The sequence below is a fragment of the Oryctolagus cuniculus genome, chromosome 19 (genome assembly GCF_964237555.1).
Source record: "Oryctolagus cuniculus chromosome 19, mOryCun1.1, whole genome shotgun sequence".
Classification (NCBI taxonomy): domain Eukaryota; kingdom Metazoa; phylum Chordata; class Mammalia; order Lagomorpha; family Leporidae; genus Oryctolagus; species Oryctolagus cuniculus.
In genome coordinates, this window is record NC_091450.1 from 17677332 (window position 1) to 17690856 (window position 13525).

Here is a 13525-nt window from a genome sequence, read left to right on the forward strand (position 1 = left end):
TGGGCCATCTCCCACTGCATTCCCAAGCCATAGCAGAGAGCTGGATCGGAAGTGGAGTAGCCAGGACTTGAACTGGTGCCCATATGCCCATATGGGATGCTGGCACTGCAGGCTGTGGCCTTACTCACTATGCCACAGCTCTGGCCCCTACTATATGATATTAAATAAAATGCTTACAAGTCTGGCTTTTGATTTAACACTTAAAATCTCAACAACATGAATTTCTTTAGATTCCTGATAACCAAGTTAACAAGTTGGTTTATAGAAGGAATAGATAATTTGGAAGGACAATGAAAGAAATGTGGTAACTCAAAGAGACTACCCAAGCTGAGGATCATTACTGCTTAGGGAATGATCTGTTAGGTAGTAACAATTTCTACTGCAGAATCTTAAAAACACAGGCTTGACTTTTTAAAAAAAATTAGGCTCACTAGTACCCTTACTCTAGCTTCAATAAACCAAACAATGTCTGGGCTATCAATTTGAAAAATAATATAAGAGAGAAAAAAGAACTGAGAATAATTGATGTGGTCTTTTCCTTCCAAGGTTTGTTTTTGCTCTATATTTTAGCATATTACCCAGAACCTATCCCTTTTGTATTCGTATGTAAGTTAGTGTGTGGCACAAAAGACTCCACCTCTGGTTGTGCTTGCAGTGGCTGAGAACTCCAAATGTCTTTCAGTTAAACATTAAAACAAAATACACTTTATCCAAAACAAATATACACCAGGTTTTTCAGTACAGGTGCTTACCCCAGTATTAAACCTAATAGAGCTTTCATTCAGTGTGGGAGAATGTACCCCCTGGACATCTGATGCATTCCTATTCTGGTTCATTGTGGGTTGGCTCATCTGCGAGGGAGGCTGCATGGCTAGGATATCTTCTGGTACATTTTCCATATGACTGACCCTGCATCAAAACAAAACAAAAAAGCAACAAAACAATGAACTTTTCATTTCAAACTCATCCCAGAATGTTTGGAGACCAGGAGTAGCAGTTCCCAACACAGAAGCTTCCTTGGTTTGCTCATGCCTGGCAGGATCATTGTTTGGAGGCAATATGGTAACTTTGGTAGAACAGTGATTCTCAAAGTCACCCCACCATCCGCCCCTCCTCCCCAGCCCTTACATTTCTAATATGTGAAATATTAAAGTTGCATGAGTGTACAGGAAACTGAGATGTAGACCTTTCCCCCCAAGGTTTGTCTTTTCTCTATATATTATCACTCACCTGAGGAAGACTTCTTCCATAGTAGTGATTGAAGCACCAAAGCTAGCAATACCCAGCTTTTCCTGTCTCTTTTCCAGGGCAGTAAACAGAGTTTCAAACCTAGAAGTAGAAGAGGGAGAGAAAAACTGGCACCAAACTAGATGGCTTTCATATTTATATCTTTTAACCTAAACTGATTTTCCCTTACCAGTGAATAAAATGTAGATCATTCTTTACTTAATTGCTTTTTATAATTTCATGCTTCTTGTAAATCAGAAAGGTTAAACAAATGGAGAGAAAGAAACTAACAAATTGCTTCCCAGTCTACTTGATTCTTAGATAATTATGGTCATTTTTTCAAATTGTTTTGTTACTTATTTGAAAGGCAGAGCAAGAATGAGTGAGTGAGTGAGTATGAGAGAGACAGATAGAGATCTTCCATCTGCTGATTCATTCTCCAAATGCCCAAAACAATCCAGGTTAGGGCAAGCCATAACCAGGAGTCAGAGTTCTCCATCTGGGCCTCCCATGTGGCGTCAGGGACACAAGTACTTGACACAAGTACTTGACACAAGTACCTGCTGCCTCTCAGGGTGCACTTTAACATCAAGCTGTTTGAAGCAGAGGAGCCAGCAACTTAACGGCCAAAAGCCACTGATCTTTTTTAGGATGATTGTCACAGGTAGAGTTATGTCTTCTTTTACTCCCTTTGATGGATAACTGGGCTAACTGGAGCATTTCTACTGCCTATTTCCTGAGTTCTTGTCATCTTAAATCCAAGAGTTACCATTTAAGTCCTCTTATTTTAATTAAATTTTTAAAAAGATTTATTTATTTGAAATGCAGAGATATGGGGTGGGGGGGGGAGAGGCAGAAAAAGAGACAGAGAGATCGAGAGATCTTCTATCCTCAGGTTCATGCTCCAAATGGCCACAAGAGTTGAGGCTGGGCCAGGCTGAAGCCAGGAACCTATACTCTATCCTGGTCTCCCACGTGGGTGGCAAGGGCCTAAGCACTCAGGTCATCTTCTGTTGCCTTCCCAGGTGTATTAGCAGGGAGCTGGATTGGAAGTAGAACAGCCAGGACTCAAACTGGTGATCATATGGAATGCTGGTGGCACCAGAAGTGGCTTAAGTTGCTGTGCCACAATGCTGTTCCCTGATTACATTTTCTTAATACTTCCCTTCATCTACTCACTAGAAGTGCTTTTTAGTCTACCAACATACTACACCCATGGCTATAGTCATTAAGCAGCATCTTTTTCTTCAGTGCAAATGACAGCTATGAAAGAAGTTGTATCTTACTAAATAAATAAATCTTGCTAAGTCAGAAGAAACCAGGAAAAGCAACCATGATTTCTGGCTATTTAAAAATCAACCACTTAGTACTCTTTAGATTCATACCTGTGTGCATATTCTTTGGGCAGAGTAAATGACAATTCAGTTCCAACATTGCTCTCCATTGTGGCTGCTGGTGCATAGTAATGAATCAATTTTGTGACTTCTTCAACATTACAATGAGGTTCCTTCACCATGACTATGTGGTATCCTACACCTGAGAAAATTCATTTAGAGGAATTCATAAAACAATTTTTGGATTTTCCATATTCCTGTGAGAGCATGCTTAGCTTCCTATTGCTTGAGTGAGCTAGAAGATACAGCATGAGACAAGTCATTTGCTTACAACTCTAATGAGCCTAGTAAATACTTCTTTTATAATTTCATTAATTCTTAGGAACTGATAATTATCTGGATCATTTAACCAGATAGAGCAGAGAAAGGATCAAGTCACTGTTATCTGACTTCTCATTTTATTGACACTTAAATCTGAGAGAACAATATTAATATTTGTTAAATGTATATTTATTGGGTACATAATATATGCCAGTAAACAGAACACATAAAATAGTTTTATTTATATATCTTTGATATATCTTTGCAAAATATTTTTTATACTAATTTAGTGCACTTCACTGGCCTACCAGAAGGTGGGGGTGGATAGGATAGCAGAGAAAAATGCTCTCAGAGCAATCTAGAACTTGTGAAAAACATTGCAGTGGAATTTTGATAGCTCAGGCCAAGACAACAGAGCTGAGGAAAATACCTCTGAATTTCATCAGCCCCTTGCTTCAATAGCAAGGGCAGAAAGGTGGAGAGAACTAAAATACAGAAAATGGACAGAAGGGAAGAACAGAAAAGAGGATTTGTCAGATCCAAAAATCAGGCAACTGGAATCTAAATTACTGAAATCTCCATAATCAAATTCCCGTGTGTGTGTGTGTGTGTGTGAAAGAGAGAGAGGAGAGGAGAGGAGAGGAGAGGAGAGGAGAGGAGAGGAGAGGAGAGAAGAGGAGAGAGGAGGAGAGAGGAGGAGAGAGGAGAGAGGAGAGACAGCAAGAAAAAGAATTTAAAAGCGATATGCATTCTTGGGGCGGAGCCAAGATGGCGGAGTAGTGAGGGCATGCACCGATAGTCCGGGAAAAGATAGTTTAATAAAAGTGGAGTTACTGTAGCCTCAGGAAAAGGCTCAGGAAAAAACTGCAGAGGAAACTCTTCCGGATCTAGTGGATGTGACATGGAGAACCTACAGGGAGAGCAAGGTTGACTACCGCGTGGAAGCCCAGCCGCAGAGTCTGCGCGCCAGCACTGGAAGGGGAGGTGAGACAAAAACCTCGGTAACCCGAGACATTGGCGGGGAACGGCAGAAAGAGCCTAGAGGGAATGAGGCCTGAAGCCCCACTGGGGAAAGTTCACCAGGCTGACTGGAGGAGAGAAAAAAATGAACAAATAAGGGGAACTGGCACGGACACTAGCGTCTCTCTCCACTCACCTTACAAAGCCGAGCAAGACAAAGAGCAGGTGCCATTTTACATATGTAAAGCGGTGCCCGCCATTAGCCAAGCAGAAAAACCTAACTCTGGTGGGGAGAAATAACAGGAGGTTAGGACCTAGTGAAAGTGTGGAGCTAATGAACTCAGACTGTTAAAAAATGAGGGGGCAGGCCGAGAGAACTCACCAAGTACACAAACTCGGTAACCTTGGCAACCCGGTGGGAGACTGCAGAGAAATTTGAGACCACAATGAGGGCTGCATAAACTCTTTGTGTGGTCCCAGGGGTAGAGCAGATGAATACACACAGGGGCCAGATTTCATACATCAACTACCCTCAATTCCATTCAGCTGTGTGGAATTACTTCCCAACTGAGTCAAAAAAAAAAAAAAGAGAGAGAGAGAGAGAGAGCAAGCGAGCAAGAGAACAATCTGGGTGAGTTACTTTGGCACACCCTTAACCCTGAAGAACCAAACAGAGCTCTCTGGCCACACCCATCACAGCCTCTAAAGATCCATCAAAAGCAGACAGTCCACTTAATCTAGAGTCATAGTATAACAAGAAAAAGCACCACAGCGAAGAAACCAAAGAATATCTCCACAATGTCAAACAAACGCAGAAACCAAGGTAACAAGAACAAGGAAGACACTACGATGCCCCGAAATGATAAAGACACCCCAATTCAAGATTATGAAGATGACGAGATAGAAGAAATGCAAGAAGCAGATCTCAAAAAATTGATAAGAACATTAAAAAGTTCTCAAAAACAAATTCTTGAACTACAGAAATATTTAATGGACAAGATAGAAAATCTCTTCTATGAAAATGAAATATTAAGGAGGAATCAAAATGAAATGAAACAACTAGTAGAACATGAAACTGTGATAGTGATGAGAAATCAAAAAGAAATGAAGAATTCAATAGATAAAATGACAAACACATTAGAGAGCCTTAAAAACAGAATGGGTGAAGCAGAAGAGAGAATATCAGACTTAGAAGACAGAGAACAGGAAAGGATACAGTCAAACCAAAGAAAAGAAGAGGAAATTAGAAATCTAAAAAATATTGTCGGGAATCTACAGGATACTATTAAAAAACCCAACATTCAGGTTCTAGGAGTTCCTGAAAGCATGGAGAGGGAGAAAGGATTAGAAGGCCTTTATAGTGAGATACTAGCAGAAATTTTCCCAGGTTTGGAGAAGGACAGAGACATCCTAGTACAGGAAGCTCATAGAACCCCTAGTAAACATGACCAAAAGAGATCCTCACCACGACACATTGTAATTAAACTCACCACAGTGAAACATAAAGAAAAGATCCTAAAATGTGCAAGAGAGAAACGTCAGATTACTCTCAGAGGATCTCCAATCAGACCCACAGCTGACTTCTCATCAGAAACCCTACAAGCTAGGAGGGAATGGCGAGATATAGCCCAGGTACTAAGAGAGAAAAACTGCCAGCCCAGAATATTATATCCTGCAAAGCTCTCATTTGTGAATGAAGGTGAGATAAAGACCTTTCACAGCAAACAGAAATTGAAAGAATTTGTCGCCACTTGTCCAGCCCTGCAAAAGATGCTTAAAGATGTGTTACACACAAAAACATAGAAACACTGTCATCAATATGAAAGAAGGTAAAGGAAGGAAACCTCACAGGAAAAGATCACAGGGAATTCAAAGCATATATTAGAAAATATCTTTGGCAAATGGCAGGGCAAAGTTACCACTTATCAATAGTCACATTGAACATTAATGGCCCGAACTGTCCAGTTAAAAGACATTGATTGGCTGATGGAGTTAAGGAACAAAACCCATCTATTTGATGCTTACAAGAAACACATCTTTCCAACAAAGATGCATACAGACTGAAAGTAAAAGGCTGGAAAAAGATATACCAGGCCAACAGAAATGAAAAAAGAGCAGGTGTAGCCATCTTAATATCGGACAACATAAACTTTACCACAAAAACTGTTAAGAGAGACAAGGAGGGGCACTATATAATGATTAAGGGATCAATTCAACAGGAAGATTTAACGATTATCAATGTATATGCACCTAATTACAGGGCACCGGTTTATTTAAAAGATTTGTTAAGGGACTTAAAGGGAGACTTAGACTCCAATACAATAGTACTGGGAGACTTCAATACTCCACTCTCAGAAATAGACAGAAGACAGGACAGAAGATCAACAAGGAGACAGTAGATTTAAACGACACTACAGCTCAAATGGATCTAACAGATATCTACAGAACTTTTCATCCTACACATAAAGAATTTACATTCTTCTCAGCAGTACATGGAACCTTCTCTAGGATCAACCACATACTAGGCCATAAAGCAAGTCTCAGCAAATTCAAAAGAATTAGAATCATACCATGCAGCTTCTCAGACCATAAAGGAATGAAGCTGGAAATTAGCAACTCAGGAATCCCTAGAACATACGCAAACACATGGAGATTGAACAACATGCTCCTGAATGAACAAAGGGTCATAGAAGAAATTAAAAGAGAAATCAAAAATTTTCTGGAAGTAAATGAGGATACAGCACAACATACCAAAACTTATGGGACGCAGCAAAAGCAGTGTTAAGAGGAAAGTTCATATCAATAGGTGCGTACATAAAGAAATTGGAAAGGCACCAAATAAATGAGCTTTCCATGTATCTCAAGGACCTAGAAAATCTGCAGCAAACCAGACCCAAATCTAGTAGAAGAAGAGAAATAATTAAAATCAGAGAAGAAATCAACAGGATTGAATCCAAAAAAATTACAAAAAATCAGCCAAACGAGGAGCTGGTTTTTTGAAAAAATAAACAAAATTGACACCCCATTAGCCCAACTAACTAAGAAAAGAAGAGAAAAGACCCAAATCAATAAAATCAGAGATGAAAAAGGGAATGTAACAACAGACACCGCAGAAATAAAAAAGAATCATCAGAAATTACTACAAGGACTTGTATGCCAGCAAACAGGGAAACCTATCAGAAATGGATAGATTCCTGGACACATGCAACCTACCTAATTTGAACCAGGAAGACATAGAAAACCTAAACAGACCCATAACTGAGACAGAAATTGAAACAGTAATAAAGGCCCTCCCAACAAAGAAAAGCCCAGGACCAGATGGATTCACTGCTGAATTCTACCAGACATTTAAAGAAGAACTGACTCCAATTCTTCTCAAACTATTCAGAACAATCGAAAAAAAGGGAGTCCTCCCAAATTCTTTTTATGAAGCCAGCATCACCTTAAGCTGGAAAAAGATGCAGCATTGAAAGAGAATTACAGATCAATATCCCTGGTGAACATAGATGCAAAAATCCTCAATAAAATTCTGGCCAATAGAATGCAACAACACATCAGAAAGATCATCCACCCAGACCAAGTGGGATTTATCCCTGGTACGCAGGGATGGTTTAATGTGCGCAAAACAATCAATGTGATACACCACATTAACAGACTGCAGAAGAAAAACCATATGATTATCTCAATAGACGTTTAGAAAACATATGATAAAATACAACACCCTTTCATGATGAAAACTCTAAGCAAATTGGGTATGGAAGGAACATTCTTCAATACAATCAAAGCAATCTATGAAAAACCCACAGCCAACATCCTATTGAATGGGGAAAAGTTGGAAGCATTTCCACTGAGATCTGGTACCAGACAGGGATGCCCACTCTCACCACTGCTATTCAATATAGTTCTGGAAGTTCTAGCCAGAGCTATTAGGCACGAAAAAGAAATTAAAGGGATACAAATTGGGAAGGAAGAACTCAAACTATCCCTCTTTGCAGATGACATGATTCTTTATTTAGGGGACCCAAAGAACTCTACTAAGAGACTATTGGAACTCATAGAAGATTTTGGCAAAGTAGCACGGTATAAAATAATGCACAAAAATCAACACAGGCAATACCACGGCTGAGGAAGAACTTCTAAGATCAATCCCATTCACAATAGCTACAAAAACAATAAAATACCTTGGAATAAATTTAACGAAGGACGTTCAGGATCTCTACAATGAAAATTACAAAATCTTAAAGAAAGAAATGGAAGAGGATACCAAGAAATGGAAAAATCTTCCATGCTCATGGATTGGAAGAATCAATATCATCAAAATGTCCATTCTCCCAAAAGCAATTTATACATTCAATGCAATACCAATCAAGATACTTAATGCCTTCTTCTCAGATCTGGAAACAATGATGATGAAATTCATATGGAGACACAGGAGACCTCGAATAGGTAAAGCAATCTTGTACAACAAAAACAAAGCCGGAGGCATCACAATACCAGATTTCAGAACATACTACAGGGCAGTTATAATCAAAACAGCATGGTACTGGTACAGAAACAGATGGATAGACCAATGGAACAGAATAGAAACACCAGAAATCAATCCAAACATCTACAGCCAACTTATATTTGATCAAGGATCCAAAACCAATCCCTGGAGTAAGGACAGTCTATTCGATAAATGGTGCTGGGAAAATTGGATTTCCACGTGCAGAATCATGAAGCAAGACCCCTACCTTTCAACTTACACAAAAATTCACTCAACAAGGATTAAAGACTTAAATCTATGACCTGACACCATCAAATTATTAGATAGCATTGGAAAAACCCTGCAAGATATAGGTACCGGCAATGACTTCTTGGAAAAGACACAGAATCACAGGCAGTCAAAGCCAAAATTAACATTTGTGATTGCATGAAATTGAGAAGTTTCTGTACTTCAAAAGAAACAGTCAGGAAAGTGAGGAGGCAACCAACAGAATGGGAAAATACATTTGCAAACTATGCAACAGATAAAGGGTTGATAACCAGAATCTACAAAGAAATCAAGAAACTCCACATCATCAAAACAAACTACCCACTTAAGAGATGGGCCAAGGACCTCAATAGACATTTTTCAAAAGGGGAAATCCAAATGGCCAACAGGCACATGAAAAAATGTTCAAGGTCGCTAGCAATCAGGGAAATGCAAATCAAAACCACAATGAGGTTTCACCTCACCCCGGTTAGAATGGCTCACATTCAGAAATCTACCAACAACAGATGCTGGAGAGGATGTGAGGAAAAAGGGACACTAACCCACTGTTGGTGGGAGTGCAAACTGGTGAAGCCACTATGGAAGTCAGTCTGGAGATTCCTCAGAAACCTGAATATAACCCTACCATTTAACCCAGCCATCCCACTCCTTGGAATTTACCCAAAGGAAATGAAATTGACAAACAAACAAGCTGTCTGCACCTTAATGTTTATTGCAGCTCAATTCACAATAGCTAAGACCTGGAACCAACCCAAATGCCCATCAACAGTAGACTGGATAAAGAAATTATGGGACATGTACTCTATCGAATACTATACAGCAGTCAAAAACAACGAAACCCGGTCATTTGCAACAAGATGGAGGAATTTGGAAAACATCATGCTGAGTGAATTAAGCCAGTCCCAAAGGGACAAATATCATGTTCTCCCTGATCGGCGACAACTAACTGAGCACCAAAGGGGAAACTTGTTGAAGTGAAATGGACACTATGAGAAACAGTGACTTGATCAGCTCTTGTGCTGACTGTTGATGTACAATGTAATACTTTATTCATTTTAGTATTTTTTTTGTTCTAGTACCATTGGTTGAACTCTGTAATTAACACACAATTATTCTTAGGTGTTTAAATTTTAACTGAAAAATGATCCCTGTTAGGAATTTGGAAAACATTATGCTGAGTGAAATAAGCCAATCCCAAAGGGACAAATACCACTTGTTCTCCCTGATAAGTGACAACTAACTGAGCACCAAAAAGGAAACCTGTTAAAGTGAAATGAACACTATGAGAAACAGTGACTTGATCAGCCCTCGCCCTGACTGTTGATGAGCAACTTAATGTTATCCCTCTTAGTATTTTTTTGTTTGTTCTACTTAATACTTTTGGTTGAATACTGTAATCAATACACAATTATTCTTAAGTGCTGACACTTAACTGAAAAGTGATCGCTGTTAAATATGAGTGGGAATAACAGAGGAAGAGATGTGCAATTCGGGACATGCTCAAGCTGACTCACCTCAAACGGTAGAGTTAGAAACATAGCAGGGGATTCCAATTCAATCCCATCAAGGTGGCATGTACCAATGCCATCTCACTAGTCCCAGTGATCAATTTCTGTTCACAATTGATCATAATGATAGGACTAAGAACCAAAGGGATCACATAAACAAGAATAGTGTCTGCAAATACTAGCTGATAGAATAAAAAAGGGAGAGAATGATCCAACATGGGAAGTGAGATACACAGCAGACCCATAGAATGGCAGATGTCCTAAACAGCACTCTGGCCTCAGAATCAGCCCTTAAGGCATGCGGATCTGGCAGAGAAGCCCATGAGACTATTTCAGGCATGGAAAGCCAAAACATTCTGGCAAAAAAAAAAAATGACCTAAATGAAAGATCTCCGCGAGTGAGATCCCAGTGGAAAGAATGGGTTATCAAAGAAGGAGGTACCTTTCTCTGAAGGGAGGAGAGAACTTCCACTTTGACCATGACCTTGTCTAAATATGATCAGAGTCGGTGAACTCAGGGGGCTTCCATAGCCTTGGCAGCTCATGACAAGAGCCTAGGGTGATTACTGAGGCCATAAACAAGAGTGTCAATTTGTTAAGTCAACAACAGGAGTCACTGTGCACTTACTCCTCATGTAGGATCTCTGTCCTTAATGTGCTATACATTGAGATTTAATGCTATAACTAGTACTCAAACAGTATTTTTCACTTTATGTTTCTGTGTGGGAGCAAACTGTTGAGATCTTTACTTAATGTATGCTAAACTGATCTTCTGTATATAAAGAGAATCGAAAATGAATCTTGATGTGAATGGAAGGGGAGAGGGAGTAGATAAGGGGAGGGTTGTGGGTTGGAGGGACGTTATGAGGGGGAAGCCATTGTAATCAATATTCTGTACTTTGGAAATTTATATTCATTAAATAAAAGTTAAAATAAATAAATAAATAAATAAATATTTTTAAAAAGATTAAAAAAAACAGTATTTAAAGAAAGACACCTCTGGTGCAGGTGTTGTGGTGTAGTGGATCAGGCCACCACTTGGCTTGCAATGCCTGCATCCTATATTGGAATGGTGGTTCACTGATCCGAAGCCAGGAGCCAGGTGCTTCTCCTGGTCTCCCATGCAGGTGCAGGGCCCGAGGACTTGGGCCATCATCCACTGCACTCCCGGGCATAGCAGAGAGCTGGACTGGAAGAGGGGCAACTGGGACAGAATCCGGCTGGGGTGCCGGTGCCACAGGTGGAGGATTAGCCCATTGAGCCGCGGTGCCGGCCAATTTCCTATTAATGTTTCCTGGAAGACACCAAATGAAGGCTCAAGTACGTGGGCTCCTGTAACCCACATGGAAGACCCAGCAGAGTACCAGCCTCTTGGTTTCAGCTTGGTCCAGCCCTGGTTGTTGTGGGCAATTGGGGAATGAACCAGTGGCTGGAATCTCAATTTCTCTCTCCCTCTTCCACTTCCACCTTTCAAGTACATGAAAAATACATATATAAACATTAATAAAAGTGGAATACATTCCCCTAAAATCTACATATTCACCAACATAATCACTAACATTCACAATTTACAGCAATTAATTCAAAGTTGTTAGATAATTCTAAGTAGAAGGAAAATGTGTGACTCATAACTGGGAAGGAAGTTAACAGAAACAGACCCAGAAATTAAGACCTACAAAGTAAAAAAATTGTTAAAGTTCACAAATATTAGACATGTCCTTAAAGAAAAGTCCTAGGGAGTCTTTCACTGAAGCAAAGGGAAGCCAGACTCTAACTTGGCAGGGTTTTATTTTCTATTGAAATTAATATAAATTTTAATTCCTGGTTAAAAAAAGAAAGTTTCAACAAGATATACATGAAAAAGAAATGAGAAGAAAATCAAGACATTTTACTATATAAAACAACTAAGCAGAAAATAAGAAAGTGATAGAGGAAATAGGAACAAAAGATCAATAAGGAATATATAAACACCAAACTACTAAAGTAATTCAATCCTTGTTAGTAATTACTTTAATTGTAAATGTATTAAATTCTGCCATCAGAAGATAGAGATTGGCAAATTGTTAAAAAAAATCCAACTATTTTATCTACAAAAGGCTCATTTTAGATCCAGAGACACAGATAGATTGAAAATGAAAGGACAAAACAGCTATTCTGTGAGTTGATGCAGCTGTACTAATACCAGATAAAGTAATTTCAATAATAAAAAGTTACAGTAGGGAAATAAGGATATAATATATTAATAAAAGATTCAATACAGTAGGGAGATACAAAAATTATAAATATTTACACACCTCATATCATAACCCTCAAATATATAGAGCAAAATTGGTACAAATGAAGGGAGAAGTAAAAAACCCTATAGTAAGATAATTGAAGGGAGAAATAACAAGTTCTACAGTAACAGAGATTTCAGTACTCATTATAGTATATAAAACAAACAGAAAGAAAATAACTAGGGATATAAAAGACTAATATAATAAATTAATTAGATACAACAAACATACAAAAAACTCCACTCAATAATAACAGCATACACATTCTTTTCAGGTACACACAGAAAGTTTCCCAGGACAGAAAATATGTTATTCCAGAAATCAAACCTCAGTAAATTTAATAAAAAACAGATACAAAATTATTTTCTCAGACCACAAGATGAAGTGAGAAATCAATAACAAAAAAATTGGAAAATTCACTAATATGTTAACATTAAACAATATACTCTTAAACAACTGAGGAGTCAAAGAAGAAATCATGGCGCGATTCCAGATGGCAGAACAGGCAAAGGGCAGACGGCTCTAGGCTAAGGGAAAATAGTTAAAAAAAAACTCATCAGGAATTATTACAAAGGCGTGTATGCCAACAAATTGGAAACCTAGAAGAACCTATTTGCAAATGACATGATTCAGGAACCAAAAGACTCCACTAAGAGACTACTGGAACTCATAAAACAGTTTGGAAAAGTGGCAGGTTATAAAATCAACACACAAAAACCACTATGCTCCTATCTTTATATATGAAATACATGAAAATTTTATCACCTTATATAAATAATGAAAATATTAAAAAATTAAACTGAATATTAGATAAGAGTATTCTAGAGTAAGTGATGAAGAAATTATATTTTATAAGCTACTGCTTAGGGAGAAAACATGGAAAGAAATATGAAATACTGAGGATGAAATGATGAAATTTTATTTAGATAGTAAAAGAAGATGGAAGCATAGGTAATTTTGTGTTTCCAATGTTCATAAAAATTCTTCATGTTGGAAAAAATTATTCTTCTAATACAGAATCAGTTTGATAAGGATTTGACAAACAAGAAACTAGAAGCAGAGATATCTGGTCCTCCATATTCCATCTATAATATCTCAATCTATAAATAAATCTGTTTATTTATCTATCTGTCTCCCAGCCATCTA

At 38.4% G+C, this 13525-nt stretch overlaps 1 protein-coding gene across 4 annotated transcripts in view; it reads right to left on the reverse strand.

The window, feature by feature from the left end:
- LOC100353012 (phospholipid-transporting ATPase ABCA3) overlaps positions 1 to 13525 on the reverse strand; it is a 123510-nt gene that overhangs the window by 38580 nt on the left and 71405 nt on the right. For all 4 annotated transcript variants that reach the window (XM_017342510.3, XM_051847877.2, XM_051847878.2 and 1 more), the window contains 3 exons: positions 2613 to 2763; positions 1231 to 1329; positions 753 to 909 (listed from right to left, as the gene is read on the reverse strand). In XM_017342510.3, coding sequence (XP_017197999.2) covers positions 753 to 909; positions 1231 to 1329; positions 2613 to 2763 — 407 coding nt within the window. The remainder of the gene's footprint in view (positions 1 to 752; positions 910 to 1230; positions 1330 to 2612; positions 2764 to 13525) is intronic.